Here is a 27,817-nt window from a genome sequence, read left to right on the forward strand (position 1 = left end):
GTATAAACAAAATGAAGAAATAATCAACAAACACTCAATTCCCTACCGTCCTTGCCTGCTACCAGCATTAATAATCCCACATACTTGAGCACACACATTAATAATACAGAGACGAGGTATACTGTAGGTTATGAAGTGAGTAAAAAATTGAACCATGTGAAGAAGAGGGAGGGGGGGAGAGGAGGGATACAGAGAAAAGAAGTCAAGACAACTCTCAAAGTCTTAGAGTGCTAGAGAAAACAGGCTTCACTCTCCAGAAACACAGAGGTTCAGTTACCCAGGGTTTGATGGCTGCTGTGCAGAAGTGAAGAAAGATTTACTGAAGAAGAATAAATCTACTTAAAAGATTAGTTCACATTAGCTAATATTCTAATAGTAAAAAAAAGTGAAATATAAGGACCAAAAAATAAAAGATAGAAGTGCTTCGAGGTAGGTAACTCTTTGTGTTTTTAGGCTCACTTGTGCCCCATTTTCTTTCCAAAACAAATGTATTTCTAGGTCAACAGCATTCAGGAGCGTATGGCACTACCACTGATTTGTGAGTAAAAAGGTTGTGAATGCAAATGGAAACTGGATAAAAAAGCATAATCTGATTAAGAAGCAATCTACTAAATAACTAAAAGGCTGTATACAAAAATGCTGGCCTCCTTTCGATCCTTCACACTTTTAAAAAACTAGTAGGCTCTGCCCACTGCTCGCTTCACTTGTCCACACCCGGGTTTGGTTAACCGGATGTACAATTTAAAGAGATTAATTTCATTTCATTCATTTTCATTCATTTTTTACTTCTTGATATTTGCCAGTAATAAAACTGTAGTGAATGAGTTATTCCCACCCCACAAACCCAGAGCACCCTACACGCCTGCCACTTTGCATCTCTGCCTCTCGGGTTGTGATGAGAGGGGCTGAAAGCACGCTAAGGAGATGCAGTCGCTCCTTTGAAACCTCCTCTTAAACTGTGATACAATGGGAAACAAACTTTTTTTACCTCCTCTATGCTTGATCAGCTGGCTTGCTGCTGCTGCTGGTGCCGTGCTGCATGATGTGCATGTCACGCAGCGCATCGAACTTTCAAAAGCCTGTACAGCAGCTGTCCATTTTGTCTCACTTCCTTGTCTCACAGGACGTTAAAGTGTCTCCGAGAAAATCACATCTCGACCCAAGATCTTTTTATTATAATAGAGAGATAAGTATAACATAGAAGCTAAGCAAATCATGAAAGCAAATGGTTAGGCCAAAACAATACTAGGACCTATCACTTATTTTTTTTGTTTTTTTTTCTGCAATACCCACATTTTGGATTCAACAACAAGACAGTTTGCTATTCCACTTTGTGCAAACACAAACAGGGTTAAGAATGTCAAGCATGCATGTCTGAGGGAACTAGGAACTCATCCAAGGTATTTAATGCCCCGTCAGGGTGAAAGAGGGCACTGACACTAACAGGCTTTTTTTTCTTCCTCAGTCCAGAGAATAGACTCCCATGAGCGTAAATGAACATGCCCTTTCTGGTGGGACTGCTATAAAGGGAAACACCAATGAATGTCGACTTCTCATTTGGACCCAAACCTTAGATGAGAACAGAGCTCCCTAAGTTTTCTGTAGTGAAGGAGACTTCCATTAACACAGCCATAGAGGTGATTGATATTTATTTTAGTGCAATTGTTTGCCTGTTTACTTTGTTTACCCAGAGAATAAAGTGGGCAACCTGGCTGGTAATCGAGCATTTTATATAAGCGTCGAGTGTTCCTTCCCCAACCACAAGAATTATGGCAGTTAAGCGGATTTGTGTTTTCAGTAATTAAAATAAAGTTCTGTATTTTATATATTCTTATTTATCATGTGTGATGAACAACGCACATGGGCGGGCAAGCCAGCCCTGTACCACCACAGGAAATAGAGCAAAGATCATCCTATTTCACCCAGAAGACAGGCAAAAAATGCCTGGTCCAGCTTGGGTACACTGGTGTCTAGGTTGGACCCAGGAACAATACCCAGCCAGGAGGCCATCATAATGGAAGGACTAGGAAAGATGAACACTATTGAATATCCTCTTCCCCCATATGCTGGGTGGCAGTCCCCTTGGATTAGAATTCTCATGCAGACTCCCACGGTGCATGCTGGAACCTGTAGTCCTGTGATGATGCCCTGTTGGGTCCTGTGTCGGCCACAAGAGGGAGCTGAAAGGATTAATAATCCGTACTTTGCAGGACTTCCGAATGACCAGGAATATCAAAGGAACCGCCATGACACATCCAAACGAGTAAGAGTCGGGTGGAAGTGAACAAAGCTCGTCTGGACGGTTTAGAGGAGGAGAAAGACAAGAGACAGCGTGAAGAGATTTGTGTTATTTGCACTTTTTGAACCTTTATGAAATGTAGTACTGGGAATAAAACATCTTTATGTTAACAGGACTTATTGTGCCTGGTGATGGGTGCTCTTGAGCACCTCCTTCAGTTCACATATGACACCAGAGAGTCATGACATGTTGCATGTGGTTTCAGACGTGCCAGATAAGAACTTCACAGTACTCAGTATATGTGACAATGTTATTACTAATATTACTACTATATTATTACATCACCTTTCTTTTCATTTACTAAATTTGATATCTCTACTACAGGATGCAAGGTAGCCACCAATTAAAGACAAGATGACAGGTTACCCTCAGTCACATAAAATATATATTTTTGGGGCTGTGATGAAAAGTCAGACACAAAAACTCAGAATTTAGGCGGCTCTCAATTTGCTTTCTGTCCTTAAGAGGGTTGTTCTCTCTTTGTTTAAGTTGTCGGATGCCCTGCCTAAAGCATACATTCTTCTTGTAGCATTTTAGCAGCAGCAAACTTGATTTGCACAACTACTAACTGCTTTAAAAACTGTCAGCCATCAAGTGGTTTGCTCTACATGAAGAAATAATGTGTAAGCAGGATTTTGTCACGGCTGTGGAGAGGAACATAGCATTAAAAATATAGTGATTATAATTATTACAGTGGTGTTAACAAGAATAGAAGGTATATAATAGAAATAATATCAGCCTTGCAAGAGCTCCTCTGTAAGAATGATGTGTGTGTACTCTATTGAAGGTTCCACGTAAGAGTGAGGTGAAACCCAGTGTCCAATCATAGAAACATAAGCATTCAACACACACATTTAAACATTATTATCTTTGTATTTTCAACAATGTGATCACAGTGTCTAAGAATTACATAATATTTTGATATCTGTATGATACAACTGCAGCCATCCTAGCAGCACCTTGGGCAAGACAGGCACCAAAACTTGGAGGGGTTACCAGTCCCTCACTGGGCCAAGTCTGAAACATATCCAAACTCGTTCTCAAACAGGGCCAGTTTGGAATTGCCAGTGAACGTAACCTGCATGTCTTTGGGAATGTGCAAGGAAAACCCACTGACATTTTGGTTAGAACATGAAAACACTACACAGGCATAAATATGGTGCTAGATGCAGATGCCTTTCGCCACCTGAGGTATTTTTGCTTTGCCAAACAAAAGCAACTTTTTATGCTCTTGCTTATTTTTATGCTTAATCCAAATCTGTCTATTCCAGAAGCAGTAGAGCAAGAACAGAAAAAGACCTGGTTAGGGCGTCAGTCCATCACATCAGGCTATTTCAACCATCATGGTTACTTGTATTTGCTTTTCATAATTTTGAACCATGTGTGGTGATTGCTTTGTTTATCATTATATTTTTCTTCCTAACTTTTTTGTTTTGTATACTCTTGTCAGCCTGATAGAGATTCAGATGCGTTTTCGAATCCATTGTTGACACTGTGTTTTTAATTTTAGTCAAGTCCTAGTGGCAACTCGGTGCCTAAAGTTTAACTGACAGTACAGTAAACATACAGAAAAATTAAACATCCCAGCTTAGAAAATCAGTAGGCGCTCAATCCAGTCATCCCACACAAACATAATTAACTTCCCTAATTACAGTGCATACCTGTATGTGCAAAAACAAAAACCTAAATTAATATGTCCAGGGCTCAATTGCACTACTTTCACTAACCAAACACTGACTCAAAATGGCAACCATTTTGTTGGAAATGTATGCCACAGTCTACTACATATGAGAATCTCTTTCACGTTCAACTTTATAAACCTTATTGAAGGTCTGCAACTTCTCTACTGCATTCAGATAGAAAGCTTTTATGGCAAATTGGCCGTAAAACTTTGCTGTCTTTTAATTTTACTAGGTATTTATTAACTGCAGGATATACTTTTCTGTCCTTTACTGGGCATTTATAAAAGATCGTTTTCTTAATAAAGTTAAATAATTACAGATGCAAAGAAAAAAGAAATACAAAACTTAATGCTGATTATAAACTAGAGTACATATGCATAAGAAATTTAAATTAAAATTCCCCATGGTCATGTTATTCAAGTGGATTTCAAAATTTTTGATCAAAATGCATCAGAGAATTAGAAAAATGTTTTTCAATTTATCATTAGATAGATATGGTAGTTAGATTTATATGGCGCTTTTCTACACACTCAAAGTACTTCACTTAGACAGCTATATTGCTCATCTACTGCATTATCGTGGGGGACTGAAGCCGATGCCTTCAGTGCAGAGCAAAAAGGCAGGAAACCCTCCCTGGATGGGAAGCCAGTTCATCACAGGGCGCACTCTCAAGCTCCCTCTTAGGACGTCTCTCTTGCCTTCGGGTTCAGAGAGGAAAATCAAAATACTTAAGTCAACCAAACAAAGGGAAACCATGCAAACTACCCATAAACTGTATTGAACCCAGATCACTCGAGATGGAACACAGCACCACTGACCACCATGAAATCTTATTTTCCATTTGTATATACTGTACATTTAAAATCTAATTTATGGTCATATTTTCTGCATCTCATCAGTTAGATGTTTGATTTGAAGAGCATTCTGCTAGTTCTGTAAGGCTATGGAAACGAAAACAAAGGCCTTCTGCCAAAAGGCATGTTAAACAAAAATGAACATTAAGAACCCAATGAAAGCCAGAGCTGTCCTTTCTTCTAAAAACAATACCCTGATCTTCAGAACAATAACTCTATCACAAAATCAAATGTCTTATGCATTATACGTCTCTATGAAGAATACTGTGATAACATCAGCATAATCTACTAAAGGAAAGCCTTTTGAAATAAGACCATCAGACATAATTAGTTTAATGGAAACACAATGATTAACACTTCCTGGCTTAAGAACTTATGTTTGTTCTTTTGCTACTTTCCCACTCTTACGGAAACAGGATCACCTCGCCCCCTACATTCTCCCAGACCTTCAAGCATTTACTTTCTTCGTTCAATAGCCTTATCTGAGTGGGTTGGGGCTATCGTTTTGGTTTAGTAGTCTGTCAGGAACTCTGTGGTTCTGCACATACAGTGATAATGCCAACCAGTGAGTCTGTGATTAACAGAGAACAATGCCATACAATGCTTCTGACTCTTCAGATTTTAAGGACAATGTTGAAGAAAAATCCAAATTTGCTGATATATTAAGCATCCTACTAAAGTTCAATATTTATCTCTCTGCTGTAATTTTACCAAGTGATGACATCTTATGGATAAAGCATCTGCATTAATGTCTAAAGTAAAAAAAAAAAAAAATCTCAATCAATATTTCTTTAAAAAGTGTTATACTTATCTAAAACCATTGTAAAATGCTGTTCAAAGCAATTCACAACAAGGCAATTTAAAATGGTTCAAACAAAGCCTATAAGGAGAAAAGCACACAGACAGTGTCAAAAAGAATTATAGTATACACCCTACGGAGACAGCACCAACAAACCAGAAAGAAGAGAAAGTGAGGGTCATTTTTTTAAAGTAATGGAGAAGACTAAAATTATCTAAACACACAATGAAAAAGTCTTATAAAGAGATCACAATCAAGTGTTGCTGAAAGTGAATGCCACAAACCTGAACTAAGCATATCTTATGAAGAATCCAAATGCCTGCATTCTCTGCATTGTCCTTTCAACTCCTGATTATTGTAGCTAATCATAACACATCCAACAAGTGATAGACCTTTACTATAAAAGTATTACCTTGTATTAAAGAAGAGTTGAAATCTTTGAACAGGTGATACCGCTAAATCACACATAATTTAAAACTCTTGGACATCATATACCACCACAGAGAAAGGAGGAAGGATCCTTGGCTATCATGTCTGCTCCAGGACTGTGTCTCAAAAACTCTAATTCAAAACCTTGCATGAACCAAAAATTAAAAGCTGAGTTGATTTAAATCTTAGGAGCCTATTGGATACAGACAATGTTACTCTGAAAAGCATGCTTCAAACATTCCCCATTTTCATTGCATAAAACAACATTCCTAACCTTGCTGGGGCGTCCGAAAACTAAGTTATCCATTTCCCCCTTTCAAACACTGTCCTATTAGTAGCAGAAGCAAATCACAAAATGTCTGCACAAATACTAATGCACACTAACATAAAACAACAGTTTTCTGACATATAGGATGAAAAATGTCGATAATGACTAATAATCATTGATGTTGTACTTTTTACATGCTGAAAATTCAATGCTTTTTCAATGAAAAATTCAAATTACACCATTTTATGTAACTTTTTGCATGTCAGCTATATTTCCTCTGTGCAAAATATGAATAGTATTTCTACAGTAATTATGCAAATATTTTAGAATCTATATACAGTATAACATGCTAATGTCTGTCCATCTGCCATGCAATTATTTGCAAACTACTGGGGCTAAAACATTGATTTTGGTCTTGATTGAAAACTGATATACCTGTATTCTAAAAATTCAAAAAATTTGAAGTGGTGGCAACTTTGGCAAAATGATCTATTCTCATGGGTTTGTTATGGCAAAATAATCAGCAAACAAAGTGACATGGCAGAAAGAAAAAGAAGACCAGTGACATCTGGTGAGTGTCAAGCAAATTGCAGAGACTGATCAGATAGCAGGGTGAAGAAGAACAGTGGCACCTTCTGCTGAGTGTCTCAAAGTGTGGGATACAGAATGCAAGAAAACAAATACGGAAAAAAGGCATGCGATCAACAAATACATGTTCAGAACTTATAATTAAGTGCAAGTTCTTTTGTGTGTAAGCAACTGGCAGAGATTTTACTATAACACTTGGTGGAGACTTTAGACAAGCCTTACCTGTTGTCTGCAAATAGAACATCAATTAAAAAATAACCCCATTTGGAATCAAGTTATTAAGTTTAAATTCACCACAGACATGAGACCATATCCTGAAGAAATTGACTTTGGAGAACGTTTGCTTTAACAGGGTAATGGTGAACTCAACATAAAGTTACAAACAAGTGACTCTGCTGTGGTCTTTCCATGCATCTGCATCCTTGAATATGTTGAAGGAGAATTAAGGCCACTTTTGGGTAATCTGTTAACCCTGAATAGTAACTGAAATAAAAAGCAATATCATCCTTTGTCCTAAGATCATGTTTAAGCTGATGAACATGTTGAAAATATTATACATACTTCAGTAGAATTAGTATTACTGTTGAAGAAAAAAATGATCAACTTAACTTCCCTGTTGAATTCATTAACTCTTTGACACCTTCAGGGCTGCTACCGCACAAGCTTTCTCTTAACCAAGGAACAATCATCATAGTTCTTAGAAACCTTAATGGCAATAAATGAATAGTCAATGGCACCAGATGTGTGGTAACAAATTTCCTTCAAAAAGTTGAGGTTATCATAACATCTTTCATTGCCAAAAAGACTTTTTGTAAAAACGTCACATGGATCTGTCTAGTGAAGACCAAACAGTGCAATTTAAGGCTAAAGGAAGGCAATTCACACAGTCTTTGCAATGACCATTAATAAAGCTAAAGGACAAAAATTAAACAAAGACTTTTTTTGGATTTGCCTAATTTTCCTCATTGACAATTCTATGCAGATTTTTCTAGGGTCTCTACCTATGAAGCCATCAAACAAACGATAAAAGACACTTCATTTCAAGGAAAGGTCGACAAGCTTTTTTACACAAGTAATGAAGTATATAAAAGAGACTTGTAAATATTTCTGTGTAGTGTTTTCTTTGTCTTGCATATTTTTACATCTACTATTTTGCTATGTATTTTTATGTGACATAAACTTCATGTATTTCATCATGTTTGTATTTTTTTCAATAAAAGTTTTTAATTTTTAAGATCCAAAGTCTTTGCAAGCCCGTTTTCAGCTTGCTCAATATGTAATAAATAATATACATATAAAAAATACTTTTTGAAAACCACGCTTATAATAAGTTAAAAAGTGTGCTAAAAAGTTAAAAATAAGTCTCTCATACATCACTCGTAAAAGCCCACGCTTTTATATTACGAGAGACTTATTTTTTACTTTTTAGTATACTTTTTAACTTAATATAAGTGTGTTTTTAAAAAGTATATATATATATATATTATTTTCAACTTTTTAGTCTTGGGTTTGTTTTAGTATAATTTTGTAATCAATATTTTAACACTTCCTTTAATATTTCTATCCGTTACTAGGGCCATCTATTGGTGAAATCTTTAACTATTTTTCATATGAAATTTTCATTTCTTAAATAACATGGATCAATTAGTGGAACTGATTATTGATTAATGTATTGTCATTGGATGTGAGTAAGTTTGCAAAACTTCAAGTCATTTAGACAATAAGAAGAGGGTTAAATATTGATTACAAGATTTTTACCAGACAACAAACAGGTGAATTTAAGAGAAGCGTGCTAAATACATTATAACTTCTACAGTAACTGAAAAAGTAAAAAACATATGAAGTATCAATAACTTCTTATCTGTAACTATGTTTTAACATCCTTTTTTTTTCTCTTTCGGACTGTTGTCTGAATGTTTTACTAGTGGTAATATAAAACTTCACCAGTGGTGTTCAGTGTTCAATAGTTTAACTAATTTACTCAGTTAATCAGTAAAACAAAAGTACATTTCAGCCAAATCACATATCATTATTAAATGGCATGCACAAACTTCAGAGTAGCAAGTGTGATTATAATAAAATAAAAAGTCCAATTACAATCAACTTTTCAGCTTGTCAAAAATTCTAGCCACTTAAATATTGACTGCAGGGCCTTTGTTAAACTTCTCAGACCCTTTAAAAACAAGAACACAGATTTGAAGTGAGGCTATTTGATTTCTCCCTTTTATGACCAAATTTTAATTAAGTTGAGCAAGGAAACATTCACAGAAATCAATATTCAATGAATAAGCCCAAACTGTCAAAAAGTGAAAGGTATAAGGAAACAATGAAAATAAGAACAAGACCCTTATTAATTGCCCCCCGCACTTTTGAGATCCTTGAAAAGGTAGAGCAGCTGGACACACCAAGGAGAGAAGTGTGACCCAAATAGTAAGTCCCAGGGATGATGAGAAGAAGGAGGAGGAGAGCAGTGATGAGGATCACAGGACACCAGTACCTGAATTCACTGTTTTATTTCTCGCTGATAAATGCTACTCATGTAAGTTGTCACAGGTGGCTGGGTGCGGTCAGCAATCAGCCGCCTATTTAAGGAGCCGCTGCCCTACAATCAAGGCCGCAGTCGGGTGAGGAGGAAGACGAGGTCGGTGCAGAGGAGGCGAAGAGAAACCCCAAGTGTGATTTGTGTGAGAAGAAGAAAGTGGCTATTGAGAGCCTGGACTTTGGGAGACTGTGGGGCTTGGTGGCGGTGCACGTAAGACTTTGTATATAGTAGAACTGTGAATAAACGTGTGATGATGGCTGAAACGGTGTCCGCCTGTGTGTGTCTGGGCCGCCCTACTTCACAGTGGCATAGCCGGCAGGATGCTCCACCTGGGTCAATGTGGGGACCTGCATTCATGAAAAAGTCTGTAAAAGGCCCAGCACAACAGGGGAACACACCCACGTGCCGCAGGGGCGGCGTGCACCCAACCCCGCAGCAACAGAGTATGTCATGGACTGTTGGTGATCCACTGGTGGACTTTGTGTTTCAGGGTCGGCTCACCGACGCTGGGGCCAGGAAGGAGGCTGCCGAGAAGGAGAGGCTGCGGCTGGGAAGCCACAGCAGCAGGGGAGCTGCCCGGAGAGACGCTCTCCTGTGAGAGAGGAGAGCGAGATGGCACAGTAGAAGTCCCTCCTCATAACAGGCACGGGATTGGACAGCGTGTCCTGTTCTCTCGCCAGTGATTGGTTGGAGGCGAGAGCAGGGAATGTCTGTCCCGTGCTCCAAAGAAACCCGAGTGGGCCACAGGGAAAGGCCCATAGAGAGCAGTCGGTAAGTGGAACTACTCCCAAGGTAAGCCCACCGCCGGCTGCTTCTCTCTCCTTGGCGGCGATTTTGCAGGGCTTGCAGGAACAACTGCGCCTTGTGCTGTTGCCGCCGGCCAAGCGATGTGCCCTCTGGGCGGAGACAATGGAGTCAGGAGGGATGGCAGTGGCATCGGATCGAGAACCGCAGGCAAGAGAAGATCGGCGTACTGCAGGAGCTCCTGGACGGAGAGGCACAGCGGGGAAGGTAAGGGAGACCGACCCCGTTAAGCTCTGGACGCTAGCGGGGCTGGGTCTGCCCTCTTACAGTGGGCAGATCCGAACCGCAGCGGCGTCCCAAAATAAGCGGAGGAAGCGGCTTGGGGTAGCCAGTTCCTCCAATATGAGAGGACGTGCCGCTGGGTGTGCATGTCCCGCAAAGGGCCGTCCTCTGTGGTTGCAGAGGAGAAACCCGCAGGTTGGGAGGTGGAAACGAAGCATGATCCCACTAGTGGTCCAGTGGCGGGAATCGCGGACTGCTCGAGTGGGGAAGCTGAAGGAGGGAGCATCAGGGTGCCGATCGGAGCAGAGAGCGTTGGCCCAGCCGAGAAGACGAGCCGAGGGGCTGCGTCAGGGCAACGTCCCCACCCCTTATGTTTCTGTTTTGTTTGCAGGTTCGGGCCCTAGGCTACAATGTGTCGGCTTGCCGCCGAGGGGTTCTCGTCCTCGCGGAGCGGTCCGCTGGTCCCTGGAGGTCTCAGCTGGCGGGGGAGTAATGTCACAGGTGGCTGGGTGCGGTCAGCAATCAGCCGCCTATTTAAGGAGCTGCCGCCCTGCAATCAAGGCTGGAGTCGGGTGAGGAGGAAGACAAGGTCGGTGCAGAGGAGGCGAAGAGAAACCCCAGGTGTGATTTGTGTGAGAAGAAGAAAGTGGCTATTGAGAGCCTGGACTTTGGGAGACTGTGGGGCTTGGTGGCGGTGCATGTAAGAAATTGTATATAGTAGAACTGTGAATAAACGTGTGGTGATGGCTAAAACGGTGTCCGCCTGTGTGTGTCTGGGCCACCCTATTTCACAAAGCATAATCAAAAACATTTGAAAAATAAAAGTTACATGTAGTGGATGAGTGCAGGCGGATAGACCTCTTACACGCGTGGTCTTCTGGCATGTGTATCAGGATTCAAACATTAAATCCAACCCAGATTAGAAGACTTAAATTTGTCACAACAAGTCTTAAGAGGTATCGGACATGAAAGTGATTGCCACAACAAAAGGCACCACCAGATAGACACAGGACAAAAGGAGGTTCAAGAGAGAGCCTCCAGGAGAGTGACAGATGATGCAGGAGTAAGGGATTTGTGTATTTCAATGTGACAAAAGGGGTTGTGAGAGGCAGGTATGTTCTGCATCTACGGATGTTAGGAGCCCCAAAAGAGCCACAGATAAGGACACCAATAAAAACAGAATATCCTTTGGTCTGGATGAAGCATGGAATGTTCCTCCAGCACACTAGAGGGCAGGGGACTCAACAGTTGCCAGGAATGCCTTTCCTTCTAAGTGGGAATCTGAAGATATGAAGGCATGGCATCCCTCCTGGCTGAAACAAGGTTGGGAATGGTGGAGCTGGGACATTTATTTAAGTCTGAGCTTGAGAAGACCATAAATCTCATATCGGTCTGCTAAAAAGTATGCAGACCCAAGAGGGGCTGTACTGGACTGTGATCTCCATCCAAGAAAATCTAGCTGTTGACTTTTAAGCTCGGCCCTTTACTGGGAACAGACATCTCAGTGCAGCATGGATGCAGAGCTCCCAGAAAGTCATCTAACCTGGTGTCCCTAAGGCAAAATGAGGATTGTGCCTGACCACACATAAGTGATTCTAGTTTTGGCCACCATTTGCAATCATGAGTCATCTCATGGACATGGGCAGAGGCAAGCACAAAATGAGTTTGGATTCGAGAAAAGAGATTGTTTTGAATGTTCACAAGTAGCAAGAAGAGAGGTGAGGATCATTAGAAAGATCAGAGCTGAGAAGGGTACAGCTAGTGCACTTTGAAATGGACAAGTGGATAAGCTGGCCATTTATAAGCACAGTGGTTTGAAACCCACTGCGACAGGCCTACAGAGGCAGCCAGGCTTTGTTTGGCTTCTGTTTAATCTGTACTTTTATTGCTCCTTGAGTTCACCCCTCTCTTGTTTTGCTTTTATGAAAAATGTGCTATTTTCATTTATGTATTTAATTTCCTATGCATTATTCTGGATGTGGAGGGCTGCCACGTGAGCTCCATCTTGTTACACTGGGGATGAAGAGATGAAGTAAGCCTGATAACGACAGTATCACCTGTTATCATTTTTATGACTCTGTAAATGCACCAAGACACAACTAAAGATACATTTACATATGAGGAATGCTTGCAATTTCCACATAATTTTGACAAATGAAGGTGAATTGGTAACATTTTTCTCCTTTTTTGGTTACAGGATTTTGAAACTGAACTGCATTTATCAGTCCTAGAACCATCTAGTCTGATTCCATGTTATGAATTGACTTGTCCAACTGATGGGACTAGAGCCAAGAAAATAAGCAAGGCTGGGGCTCAGGGAAATATTACCATACTCCCAGCTCACTCACCTTATTATGGAAACAGATGTTGAAGAAGAAGATGAAGCTGTCTTTGTATTGGAAAGGGAGAATTCATAGTGTAGATGATGTACCATTTGAAAAACATTGGGGGGTTTAGATAAAGTCTACTCAGTTTCTTCTAAAAAAAACAAAACGTTATTCATGGATGCAGTGAAGATTTGGGCTACTATATGAAAGCAGATTACACTTTAATGCTCAAATTTTTGTCTTTTTAAGTTTTAACCAAAGATCATCTAAAAGGTTGACACTTCATGCATTATTATGCAAGTTGTATTCAGAAATTTCAGGTTAAAGATATTGCCGACAACTACTAGTGTGCAGTTTATCTGGGCACAATTCCCACTTCCAGCTGTATGGAAATTGAAATTTAAGATTAACTGATACTTAATTAAAAACACCATGACCAAAATGTAGTGATCAATTACTGAGTCTTTTAAGTAATTCTTACTATAATTTTTCATATTCATAGTATTTAAGAACTTATCTAAAATCTTTACAGGCATTTTCACTTTGTCTATTGTAACTTTTCCATTCTTTATACTTTTTTTAACTACTGCTACTGATTTTTTTTTTCATCTGTCACCGTCTCTAATAACAGCCAGTTTCAAAAATAAAATAATGCTACCAGCATGGCCAAGTCCTCCATGTTCAGGAACACCCCTTCTGAAAGATGTAAAATATCAACAAGGAGTTGAACAAGGCTCAACAAAAAGTCAAATAAATGTGGAGAAATTTAAAATCTTAAAAAGAAAAACCAATATTTTTTTAAATAGCCTGCAGCTATTTTAAAATATTACCACAGGGATCATAACTAGTACTAGGAAATGCACCATAAGTGGGTCTAATTAATTTTAAACCATATTTTAAAAATTCTCCTTCAAATGTGTAATGCTGTCAATAGTGTTCCTCCTTTTCCTTTACTAGAACAAATTAATGCTGATACTGCATAGTACACACGCTAACTACAAAAGCCAAGGAAGGGACACCCAAAATGCTTCTGCTTTTAAATCAAGATTTAACACTGATTAATTTACCTTAGCATAATGTTAATAGAAGCGCAATTACAACTGCATATATATGTTAAGTATTTGTTGAAGCCAAAATCATGATGCTTTTCAAAATTAGTTGTTAATAAATGTGTCATGTTTCTTCTCATAGGGTGGATTAGCTTTTTAGGCAAAATACCCTGCTCTCATCACAGTTGTTCTAATGTTCTCAATACCCTGCTACACTGTTTGCATCACTGCTAGTATAGCCAAGTTGCTCCTGAAGCCCGACAGAATGAAAGGACACGCTGGATGAAGTATTAAACCATTGTATGATTCCTTCAAAACTGTATGCATGTACAGTAATATAGTATTTTGGAAAATACCCTCAAAATACCCTATTGACCGAATAATTTGTACTTCGAATTTCTAAACTTACAATGGAGATGATTTTCTTTAAGAACATCCATCCATTATCCAACCCGCTATATCCTAACTACAGGGTCACGGAGGTCTGCTGTAGCCAATCCCAGCCAACACAGGGCGCAAGGCAGGACAAACCCCGCGCAGGGTGCCAGCCCACCGTAGGGCAGACAGACACACACACACACACCAAGCACACACACCAAGCACACACTAGGGACAATTTAGGATCACCAATGCACCTAACCTGCATGTCTTTGGACTGTGGGAGGAAACCGGAGCACCCGGAGGAAACCCACGCAGACATGGGGAGAACATGCACACTCCACACAGGGAGGACCTGGGAAGCGAACCCAGGTCTCCTTACTGCGAGGCAGCAGCGCTACCATTGTGTCACCATGCCGCTCCTTCTAGAACAGTGTTTTACAAAATTACACTCCACTGGTAGGTTAGCATAACATGTATACCAAATGACTATTTCAGTTTAACAGTGTTAATAAATTAGCAAGATCATTCTAAGTATATAAGTATAAATAGGAGTGACAATGATTTGCATATGTTAGCACTCTTCTTTTATACCTCCAACAATGTGGGTATAAATCCCATACCTGTCACTAACTGTGTTAAGTTTGCATATTCTGCCATTGTCTGGATTTGGCTTCGTCTCCATGTTTTTTCCCACATTCTAAAGTCATATGCATTAGGTTGACCGGCAACTGTACTTTCTCCTTATGTGACTAATGGTGGGATTGGTATCAGTGCACATATCCAATGCTGCCAGTATAAGCAATAACCCAACTGACCTTGAATTGGATCGAGGGTGGTGAATAATGGATTGAAGGTAAAGACATCATTATGAGATAGATCAGTGGTTCCCAAACTCGATCCTGGGGACCCACTGTGGCTGCAGTCCAACCAGATTTACAATCAGTGATAATAATCGATAACAACTGATCTCATTTAATTAGCTGGTCTTTTTACTCTTCCCTTATTCTGCATTCAGAAAAACACAACAGTATAGTTTTTACATTTATAAGACATTTAGAAATATTTCTATGTGATTTAAGTACAAATAACTCTCTTTTGTTGTTTTCCTATTATTTTCCCTTTGTCCTGCATAGTTTGCTCCCTTCATTTAACCCTAATAGTGACAAGTAACTACCAGCACAGCAGACACCTGAGATGATGAAAGTCGCAAGGACATCAGTGTCAGACCCACTAATTAGTAAATAATCAATGAAATAACCAGAATACCTGGACAAGCAGAATGAAAATTAGGTTGAAAATGCGGTTAACGACTTAGAAAAAAAGATATATTACCCATATAACTGCTTATTACATTTTAATGAAAATCTACCAAACTTAGTTTGTAACTTCTACATTTAGTCCAAAACACAGAAACTGGGAAATAATGACTCACTTAATTAGGCTAAGAGACCAATGAAAAATGGAAGTTAGTTGGAACAAAAACCTGCAGCCACAGTGGGTCCCCAGGATTGAGTTTGGGAACTGCTGAGATAGATAGATAGATAGATAGATAGATAGATAGATAGATAGATAGATAGATAGATAGATAGACTTATATTACTATGTTACACTTACAGTTCTGTGCTTGTCCTTTATGTTAGTTGGAGAAATATGATATATTGAAATCCTCAAAATTGAATTGTACTTATTATGCCTTTATGGCTCAGGATTTAGACCCGCTCTTTCTGCTGTATTGTGAAGCCAACTTGTTTTGAAAGGACAACCAAGAGAACAGACAAAAGACAGAAAAAAGGTCAAAACTGGGAGATCGAGAAAACCAATATTTCAAAACCAAAACCAAATTCGGAGTATTTGATGAAAGCAAAAGTCAGAAAACCGTAGAATGAAGATGCTTTATAAAGGCACAAAGCAGGGTTTATAATCCTAAAGCTAGGATAAGAACAAGGTGAATCGGGCAATGTTTTGCCCCTATCACTGTAATTACCTATAAGTGATGAGCCCTGGGGACTTAGCCCTTAGTGATGGAAAAAGCTACCTAGAAAATGGAATACAATGTGACGGCCAAAAATGTGACAAAATCCAAAACTTGTAACACTCACTTTACTACTATCTAAGAAAGACAAAGTTTTATGTTTTGAAACTTGTTCTTTAGAAGTTTTCTTTTACCTTTCATTATCTAGAACATGTGACATCTGCTGTTATGGTACATTACAAGTGAAAGGTTTGTTTTGTTTGCACTGTAAAGGCAATTAATGCATAAGATGCTCTATAAAAGTTATAGAGTCTTTTACACCACATAAAAATGCATTGGTTGCTTGATATAATATGTGTATGAATGTGTTCTTTGTACTTAACTTCCTTAGCAAGAGCTACAATACTGAAAATCTATTGTAATGGTTAAATTCCATTGCGTGAGCAATTTCCCTAACTACACATTGTTGGGAAACTCATTACACACATCTATACATTTTTTTTATTGTATCTTGAACATTATATATAGGGTGAATCAAAGTTATGTTAACACTAATGGTACTGCTATGTATATACTTAGATACAATTTTTATGGACAATTCATGTGCCACATATGGTATGTGTGTTGAACATGATGGCAAACAGGTTGAGACATTCCTGTAAATCATCTTGCACATATAAAGTATGTTTTGTGAATAAATTGTTTCCGCCATTCAAATGTTAACATAATTTTGACTCACTCTGTAATGATATCTGTTTCATTTAAATAGAATACAGAGAAGCAAAGTGTTGTCTGTCTTCTAGAGTTGTAAGCGTAGTGCTGAGCCATTAGTTCAGTTTGATTTTCAAAACACAGTTGTCCCCTCTGTCAGACTAGACTCTAGCATATGCCACATGCCTCGCATCTCGTCACACATTACCTGCCGCTGGCCGTGACTCCCATTTTCAATTCCCTAGCACCTTCATTGGTGTCACCCGAGGATCATTTGAATTCATGTGCTTCATTATTTGAAAAGGACCCTGACCATCACTAAGTGGTCAGGCATCGAATCTCTTCAGTTTCCTTTTCTACTTCCAATACTCTTGTTTATTTGGGACTACTTAACCATGATTACACTTTGTCTAATGAATTGCTTGTGTTTAACTTATTTGACCGTGATGTTTGTATTTTTTCACTAAATTCACACCTGCTTTTTTTGAACTTTAGTATTTCCCATTTCCCTTACTGACCTTTGTTGACAACACCTCTGTGCTCCTTGGCTGTCAGATTCGTATATATGAATCCTTTGTTTAATATCGGTGTTAGCCAAGTTAATCCTTCAATGCCTCTGCACTCACAAACAACCCTGCCCTCAAAGAAGGGATTGCCGTGAATTTAAAAGCAGAAATAAAAGATCTAGAGTGAGCTGTGCTAAGCATGGAATGTCCTGACTTAAAAACTATGACATAGTGTAAGGATGCACATGCTTGTGGTAAACTGCTTTCTTAGCCCTTGACATAAACAGAAATGGACAACAGAATTTGATCCAATTAGTTAAATAGGTAATAGCAGCTATATCAGCCCTTAGCAGGGTCGCTCATTAGAAAGAACCAATATACTTTAACAAAAGGTCCTTCCCCTGACCCAATTTCCCTCTTACAGAGAAACAGTTCCAATAGTTTTGCTTGCACTTAACCATGTAATAATTTCTATTCTGAGTCTACTTCTGTTAAAAAAAAAATCAGAGGTGGGAGCTTTTATAGGCCTGGGAATGGCTAAAGGATCGTAGATATGCTTTAAGAACCCTGCCTTTTGGAATTTTCAGCCAATATGGTCCATAGCCTTGCATCCTTTTTTGTGCTCTGGGACTTTGGGCAGCATGTCTGGAACTATACCTACAAGGACTGCATTGTCTTACTGTCCTTGGACATAGACAGTGCCACAGTTTACTTGCGACCATGTCTCCTACTTCCAGTTTCTTAACAACAACATTTGCATGGCTGCAACTTAAGGGTCATTTAAATAAATCATATTTATTAGCATTCAAATTTCTGATGTCATTGGTATGCCTTTCTTTTTTGAAGGCTTGCTAGGTCTTTATGCCACACATAATAATTTTCCTTATGTTAATGTTATCTATGACTTTGATGCCCATATTTTTAAATATGACTTGGGTCTGGTCCATTGAATCTACTTTGTATCAGGTCTGTTTCTTGACATTCTCATAGCTTCTGCCCATTACCTCTCACAAACCAAATCTGAACTTTGCTTCAGTAATTTCACCATCTATTCAAGCCCCCATGGTGTCTTCACTAATTTTCCAGCCTTTCTTTGCTTGGGCTTATAAACTGCTCAACCTTCAAAAAAAAAAATAGCCTAGAGCACCAAAAAGAAAGTGAAGAACAGGAAAGGATTACTTTCATAATTTGTTGCTTTATGAAGGTGCTATAAATGCCTCATATACTAGGCTTTCAACATGACCAACATTTTCCTCATAGTAATTCTGACCACCAATAGAAAAAAATTAAGATCTCTTTACTGGCTACAAAAGTTAATTCTCCATGACTCACCTGGCACAAAAAAATAAATAAAAATCTAAACCTATAAAAATGTGCCATTGAGTCACCTTGAATTTTAAGACTGAGCAAAGATAGCTGCATGTGTTTCTATAATGTCCTAATGTTAGCTTGGAAAAGAATCTAATTTTTGAAGACCTTATTCATAAGCCCAGAAGGCCATATTTAGCTAGCCATAATCATCTGCGTGAAATATCAAAAAACAACCACAATGATGTAAGAACCATAAATAAGGAAAAACAACAAAAAAAAAAAACCAAGAATACTTAAAGTTGTCCAAACACAGTGCGCAAAAGTACAAACAAGTATTTAGTTACAATGAGTGCTTAATTTGTAAATTATGAGGCGCAGGAGCTCATATTGACTGTCTGGGGGAGGAATAGGGGTAGGCTGACAACAGCAATTTGTGCACAGAAGTGCAGCACTGTTAACACTGAATGATGTCATCGGCCTAAAAATTACATTAAATCGGTACCACTTACAGGTCTACTCACATGCAAACTTATTTGACTTGGATAACTTGCAGTCTTAAATTTCTCCACTGTTCACACTTGAATTGGGCTTTCACTAACCTCAGCATTAAATGATGTATCTTTGTTCATTTTAACTATCAACCTCCACATCGGCATCCACATCAGCTGCAGAAGAAACAGAACTACACTGACCTGATCATTTATTTCAATTTCTGTGTCTTCCAGTGTTTCTGAAACACATTTTTCTATTTCACATTATCTAGTCATAATGCAGATTTTGCTTTTTAAACATTACAATTAAATATTTGGGGTCCCAGAGTACAGTTCTGCATGCAATTTAAATACCATTACAAAAATTGTGGTCAAAATGGAGCATCAAAATTATGCAGTATTGCTTTTTAGTTTAGAAAAGCAAAGCTGAAAATCCTGCCATTGTCTTGAGTCTCTTTTTATTAAAATAAAAATAAACAAAAAAACAGAACCACAGTCACATGCCAATATATGTGCTCCATGCCATGCCTCCTACTCTAATGTCATATCTCACCTCTTAGTGAGTCTGTTATATATCAAGTGGGGCTTGAACTATAAAAAGGAGAGCAATGCTTGGGGTATTGCTAAAGCGTCTGCTTGCGGTTGTTTGTAGCCTCGTGTTATTGGTTCTGATTCTTGTGCTAGGTATTTGGATTTATTTTTTATTCTTCTTTGGTCACAAATCTTGTCGTCTTTTTTGAGTGATGCACCTAGTTGCAATCAGTTCTGGTTTAAGATTCTGATTTAAGCACCTTCTAATGAAATCTGTGTTTTAGTTTGCGAAGATATGTTAAAAACTATATTTGATTCTATAATTTAGTTTGTGGCTTGCTTTTGATTTTAATTAGTTTGACTATTTTCTTTATTTCTTTTCAACAGATTTTCCTTTAAGTGATGAAATGACTCTTTTTTTAATCTATATTAAGTCTGGTTTGTGATCTTTTGTTCTTCAGCAATTATCAATTAATTATTATAATAGATTAAATTCAATTACCTTTGGCGTTTTATTTTGGCTTTCAATTAACATCAGAGTTATTATCCAATTAAGATTCAGCAGAGGTGCCTGCCTTTAGATTTGGCTTGTTAAGTTCAACCTTTTGGGCGGTTACAGGGCTCACAACAATGATGTGACAAATTATCATATATTACAAAACTACTATGCTAAATTTTTCCACTGGGCTTTTTTCCATAGGTTTTTAGGAATTAAGTGAACATGGAAACAGGAATAAGGTATACATCGTGTAAACAAATTTGTGTTGTGTATTAAATAAAATAAAGTTATGTCTTTTACCATGTTCCTGTTTATTATGGGAGTGTGGAGTTGGCTCTGAGGCTAGGGATTTGCACTTGTTTGAATCGCGTAAACGCCAAAAGTGACTCCACTTCGTTGGGTCCTTAAGCAAGGCCCTTAACCTGCAATTGCTCCGCCCTGGGTATGACATTAATCTGCATCCAGCCCTGCATGTAGGCCCTCCAACCTGCAGGGAAAAACCTGGGGGTTGGTGGCAGAACTGGCACTCCAGCCACCATAAAAAAACCTCACACTATTCCATTCCATCCGAACTAGTGTGGTGCTGAGGTGTCACCCATTGCATGGCTGCACTCGGGTCCTAATATTTGATCCTGTGTTGGTTTGTCATGTGGTGGGTGCGGCAATGCACTGTATCAGCGCGTGCTCCTAACCTCTCTCTCCTCTGTTTATCATGACGTCGTGTTGCATGTTGGTTGGACATGTGCAGAAAAATATCCAGCGTTAAATTGATAATTTAAAGGAATGCCTCATCAAAATTGTTATCTTTTTATATGTTGCTTACTCAATATACCCCATGAGATCCCTATATTGGGGCAAGAAAAGTTTTAAATCTCATGTTTTCATGCAGAATGTAGATAACATAGCTTCTGATAGAGTAAGCAGTTTCTGTGACACTGGAGAGCAAATATTATCTAAACTGTCCATGAAAAAATCTCACATCAGTCATGTTGCATAATCTACTGTATATCTCAAGTCATCCAGCTGTATACTCACAATGTTCCAAACACATATATTATTGCTAAATATCATTTTAATAAACCACTTATGGACAACTTTCTTGTGAACGAAAATGGAACGCACTATGACATGAATGAGCATTTGAACTGTAGGCCTGCCACCTGTCATTTCATTTATGGTTGCATCCACAGCTGGAACACCTCAGGATTTTTTAGTGGCGGACTGTAAAACTGCATGGGTGAACTGACCTTCTGCTTGTTGCAACAGTTGCAATAGATTCTTATTGTGTATCTAGACCTATGGACCTATAAATATCTATTCTATCAGAAGCTTTGTCATCTCCATTCTGCATGAAATCATGAGATTAATATTTTTTTTCTCATGGGGTATGTAACATAAATATACAGTATGTATCACTTTTACTAATACAAGGACAAGTCAGAAAGGGTTGGGGCATTTTTGTAATCCTTGTATATTTCAGGAGCAAACAAAAACACGATTAAACAAGCAATATGTTTTTGCAAACAAGAGTTCAAGATCAGACTGAGGTGATGTGGGGATGGTGGGTCCAGGAGGGCATATGATGGAAGTGACATCAGAAGTGGATGGGTGGAAGCCTTCTATCTTGCAGAAGGAGGTGAAAAAAGGCATTAGGTAATAGTGCAAACCACTGATCCAGTGGAGAAGTACCATCATTAGAGCACTTAAACTGTCCTTGAAACACACAAATGTGACACTGTATATGGGTTCCCTGTATATGTCCACATATACTACTTGAACTTTTACTTTGACACTATAAGAGTTAATTTAACACTGCCAAAAAACAAAACAATCTGTCACACCATCATTTATAAATTCATACTACATGCTTTTAAGTGCTTAGTTTGTGTGGTATACAATATGTGTTTTGTGTTTTCTCACATGTGTGAATACAAGATAACTTCAGGGCTTGCATGTTAATTGTAGTTCCACTCGGAGTTTAGGGTCGCTGCTCTCACTCACATCCTCTTCCCTTTCTTGTCCTCAGAATAACAGATCGATGGCACGAGGATCTATGAAGTCACTTCTGCTTCGACACCAAACTTGCATCTTCCTTCCATGACCACCTGAAAAGACACCACCACTGGAAGACATGAGTCAAGAAACTTGCATCATGATGATGTTACTTTGCAGCACTGGCTGCCATCTCTTTGTTTGTTTTGTGTTTCTTTTTTGTGTCTGAAAACCTCCCAATTATGTGGGGTTCACCATCCGGTGGACAACTATTTATCACTCTGATTTGTTTTTCTTACGGTGTTTAATACTGTGCATTGTCAATTCCTATAACAGTAAGCCTAACGTGAAGCAGTGCATCCCCAGTTTGCGGACAAATGGCCATTTTTGGTGATTACCGAGTTAGAAAATAAAAGACATTGCAATTATATTCACCAACTGGGTAGACAGTAATGCTTCTTCCGATAAATAAGACATTCTTTGCCGAGCCGGTGCAAAATGTCATTTGTGATTAAAGGCAATGGAAATTCAACAATAAGGTTGTTTCTGTAAAATGCAGGTTCTGCAACTGCGTACTCTAAAAGAAATATGAATTGCAGAGACGTGACTAGTAAAGCAAATTCTGCACAAAGTGTCCTGCTGGAAAGGGTGAGAGGTTTTGCTTCAAGTTAAGTTCGCTTATATGCAGTTTGGTCTTACTTGTCTCAAGGTGATAATGGACTGCTGTAAAATGAGATATTTGCTGTAAAATTAGATATTTTTGCTGTATGAGTGAAAGACAAACAGAAATATCCTGCAGGCCTGTCAAACCAAACCTCCTGTGTTCCCCTAAGAGCTAAGGAGGCACGAGTTGTGTTTTATTGAAATAAAAGAGGCAGTGAGCTTTGTTTGTCCCTGAGCCTCAACGGACACAGGCTTGATGGTTTAGCCTTGGCATCTGGGTTGCAGTGCAAAGAGAACTCTAGAGAAATTTCTGAGGCCTGTGTCATTCCTTGCAGCTCCTCCACAGCACACAGCAGCAGGGCCAGGCCATGTAGACGGTCACTGGGGATGGAATGATGAACAGCTATACTAGGAGCCCAGCTGACTCTCCAGCAGGCTAAGCATCCCTTTGCCTTTGCTCAAACTGCCTCTCACTTCACTTGGTGAGATGTGGATGGCTCACCTCCCCCCAGCATGCCACACAAAGGAGAATGAGGATGGAAAGCTATTTGAGGAGCTTTGAGAGACCGTATTTTAAGAAAATGACCATGAGCATGCCAGTAATTAGTGCAGAGACAGCTTGGGGGAATTCAAATGTAAAGATACAGGAAGGTAAATATTTAATTTTCTTAAAGGAAATTCTTAAAAGCTGAATTGTGCAGAGCATCAACAATCAGAACAAATCAGTATCAACCAAAATAAGAAAAGGGAAACAAGTGTAGCTGTATACATAAGTTGTTTGAGTAGAGACCAAAAGATTTATTTCATACTATTATGATCAAGAAAAAAATGATTAAAATGTCCCCATAATCAACATAAACACGGCCTCCAATAGTCTCAGACACATCATTCACAGCTTCCAAAAGGGACTCTGCACAAGCTGCACAGAATAGACTATGAGCTACTGTGCACTTGCTTAAATGTGTGTTTTCAATTTCCCACTTAACTGCTCTGCTAGACAGAAGCATTTGCGATTAGCAGAAATTACCTTGAGAGGTTATGGAATTCAACCTCAACCTGAAATTAACCTAAATGAATCTTTGGGGACGGCGTGAGCACTAGTATTTTACAGTCTGGCAGTACAGCCAAGTCTTGATAATTAATTGACAAAAAAGTGAAAAAAAAAATAATAATAATAAAAATAATTGATTTAGAAATGTCATACTGTAGTTAAACATTTGTAAAAACAAGAAAAAGATGACAGGAGGTTTAGAACAAGTTTTTTTTCTATATTATGAGAACATATTTGCCAACTAGCACCCTAGAACAGTAGTTAGCACTACTGCTTCTAGGATTCTGCTTTCTGTGAAGAGTCTGCATGGGTTGTCCTTCCACATCTCCAATGACATGCTGGTTAGGTAACCAACCACTCTAAGGTGGCCTGGAGTGAGTGAGTGAGTGCGGCTGTGTTTATGGCTGGGCTCTGTGACAGACAGACATCGTGTCTAGGGCCGTTTCCTAGCTTGCACCCAATGCTCTGCAGTAGACTTTAGCAGCCTGTTACTCTGAGTTGATCAAAACAGGGCTACAAATGTTATGTTTTTTTGTTCGATTGCACACTTAAGACACTGAGGCAGATGTATGCATAGGAAGAAAAGCAACTGAGACCAGTGGTTATTGCATTGGTCCTTAAACCACAATAATGTAGCAGAAAACATTGCCTGCAAACTCATTATGTGACCGGAGCAAGACAATTAGACTGTCTGCCCTGCAGCTGTAAAAAAAAAAGAAACAAAAATCTGTCTTGGGCATAACACGCCATTTTCTATAAACTTATCACTCTAATAGCAGGACAGATATACAATACCATTCATATTTACAACGTAATAAAAAACTAAACACTGTAAAAAATACTTAAAAATGGTTGGGAACTTTGATGACCATAGTTTTACTCCAAACCATTTCTCTTTTATGTCAAGGTGTAGCCTAAAAGCTCTGTATAAGAGCTAGATTCTGATGAGGGAATGGGGCTTAAAGGACTGAATTTAACAAACTTAATTATCAGGTCTTAATTAATACCAAGGGTAAAGCTCTACAGGACACCCGCAGTCTTAATTTATATCCTGACAGAGAGGAGCAAGGATTTACATACTGTATTTATAATATCCAAAAGAGGGAAGAAAAACAGAAACAGATGAAGCCTTTTGGAATCACAACATTTAGTGACTGGTATGATTCACTCTGTACTAGAGACATTTTATGTTTATTGATTTAGGAAATATTAATCATTAGGAAATAGTCACCTTGATGTGATGCACTTAAGAATTAAAGCATTGTTAAAAATATAAATAGAACTAATCTGCTATACAAAGAGGCTTACTGTATTGATAAGGAGATATTATGAAGTGTTAACTTCAAGTTACCTGCCTAAGAAGATTACGGACAATGAGGGGTAAAAAAAAAAGCCCCTAAAGGTTTTTTTACAATTAGGGAAATGGGTTTCATGGATTGGAGTGGTTAGCTTGCAGGTATGGACATTCCATTTAAAACACAGTATGAGAATTTTTGCTCACAAGACGTCCTGATGTAAGATGGAAGAAATGGTGGCCTGAACTTCCCTTTGCCATGAAACCAATGTGGTATTCTGGATGTCCAATACAGAAGTGGTGAGTGAACCAGAAGTGACACAATGAGAAAAGTGCCTTCAGGGAATGTGGAAAACTGACAAACAGCCTTTCATTTCAAGAGTTGGCACCCGGCATCTTAATATGCTGGTCTAGGCAGATTTGTATTGGAATTCTACTTAATCCAATACATATTCTCAGTGAGATCAACTTCCTGGCAGCTCTAAATACAAAACAACATAGAAGAAACCAGCCCTGGGTAAGACACAAGACAATTTCAGAACAAAACTGCTGCATTCCACCATAAAGAGCCAACTGAGAGATACCAGTCAAGTGAATGTGTATGACTTTGGGATGCTTGAGTATTTACGTTTACTTATTTGGCTAACGCCTTTATCCAAAGCGACTTAAAGCATTTATGATACAATTTCTTTTGGTTTTCCAGTTGGAGCCCGGGCAGGTCAAGTAGACTTGCTCATGGTCACACAGTGTCATTAGAGGGATTCAAAGCCACAGCATCAGGGTTTGAAGTCCAAAGCCTTAACCATTACACAACATTGCCTACTATTTTTGGGCTTTGTATTTCTTCTGGTTTACCCTTAATACTCTCCTTTCTTTAATTGCTTGTGACTATATAAAAAGCTTTATAGAGTTACACGGTGGTGCAATAATTAATGGGTATGAGTTTCATATATTTAAAGTTTGCATGTTCTCACATGTATGTGATTTTCTCCACATACTCCACCTCATTCCAAAAGACATGAATGTTCAGTGGATCATTTTAGTCTAAATCAGGCTGATATGAGTGATTGTGAGGTGAATGGATAAACGTGTCTCACAATGGCGTCCTATTTAGGAATAGCTCCTGCCTTACCACTAATCCTGCTGGTATTAGCTCTGGATCAGCAATACTGTCTTGGAAAAAGTTGGTTCAGAAAGAAGATGAAGAGTTAAAGAAAAAGCTTTATGCTTTCACACATAGCTTTCAAATAGTTCTTAGGGTTCTGATGTACGCCAGTGTGCCTTGCACAGAATACCTTTTTGCTGAATGACAGAAAAAAATACTTTAGATAAATATAAATAAAGCAGTGTGCAAAAATATAAGCATACAAAATGAAAATCAAAGGATAGTTGCGCCATGGCATAGCCATTAGCACTAATAACTGCTCATTGCTTGTGTGGGTTTGCAAGTGTCTGTGTGGGTTTTCTCCCAGTACTTCAGTTTATTCCCCCATCCCATAACAAAGAATATCTTGATTAACTGGCAGCTGTTAACCAGCCCAGTGTATGTGCGAGTTCCCAGCAAATGGACTGGCAGCCTACTTATTACTGGCATGTGCTTGCTCTGCCTCCCTACAACTCCATAATAGAAGGGTGATCTCATTCAATAGACACAGTAATTAAAGTTTGAATTCTAAACAGAAGAACGTAATCCACATATTAAGACAATCACTGGTTCAGAAATGAGTGAGTGTGCCCCGTGAAGGACTCGTACCCCATTCAGGTATGGTTCATGCTGAGATTGCTGCTGGCCAACATGAGCCTAAACTGGAGGACTAGACAGGTTCATTAATAGATATGTGGATGGAATTATAAGAAACAATGACACTTAATTTATATATCACACAATATAAACAACAACATTTATTTATATAGCACATTTTCATACAAGAAAAAATGTAGCTCAAAGTGCTTTACAAAATGAAGAATAGAAAAATAGAAGACACAATAAAAAATAAAAATAAGTCAACATGAATTAACATAGAATAAGTAAGGTTAGATGGCCAATTCAATTCAATTCAAACTGATTAAATCCAAATCTAAGGATGGTTTACTGCAAAGTACAGAAAAAATTCAGTAAACCAATGGCAGCAAACATTGTTTTCCTCTTTATGGCTGTTCATTTGAAATAAGACCGTACTGAAGCTGCACCCTGTCAAGAAAGTCAAAAAACATTACAAATGTGTCACATATTGAACAAAAAACAGGTTGGGCAAATTAATAAAGTGTTGAGAACTGTATTCTTTTCTTCAGTATTTCTGATCGAACTAGGAAGATGTCTATTACAGGTGCTGCTAAAAGGTCATCATTATATAACGAAAAAATAAGCAGGAGATCAAGGAGAACAAATACAGAAAGACAAGAAATAACGATCAAAACATTTTTGAAATAAAGCAACAAGGAAGGGTTTTTATAGTTAGCAGTAAGTCTCTCAAGAGCTATGTTGTATACTAAAAACCCTTCAAAATGATATCTTTTCCTTTTTCATATATTCATTTCCTTTATTGTGTTTG

The 27,817-nt window shown here is 38.5% G+C and overlaps 1 protein-coding gene across 2 annotated transcripts in view; it reads right to left on the reverse strand.

Annotated features, from left to right (window-relative positions):
- wwox (WW domain containing oxidoreductase) overlaps positions 1–27,817 on the reverse strand; it is a 1,268,497-nt gene that overhangs the window by 237,112 nt on the left and 1,003,568 nt on the right. The window contains exon 9 of one of the 2 annotated variants that reach the window (XM_039763361.1): positions 27,395–27,456. The exons of the other annotated variant lie outside the window; for it this stretch is intronic. Coding sequence (XP_039619295.1) covers positions 27,424–27,456 — 33 coding nt within the window. The 3' untranslated portion in view covers positions 27,395–27,423. Of the gene's footprint in view, positions 1–27,394; positions 27,457–27,817 lie in introns of those variants that run through there. 2 annotated transcript variants of the gene reach the window in all.

Source organism: Polypterus senegalus, chromosome 9 (assembly GCF_016835505.1).
Source record: "Polypterus senegalus isolate Bchr_013 chromosome 9, ASM1683550v1, whole genome shotgun sequence".
Lineage (NCBI taxonomy): Eukaryota > Metazoa > Chordata > Cladistia > Polypteriformes > Polypteridae > Polypterus > Polypterus senegalus.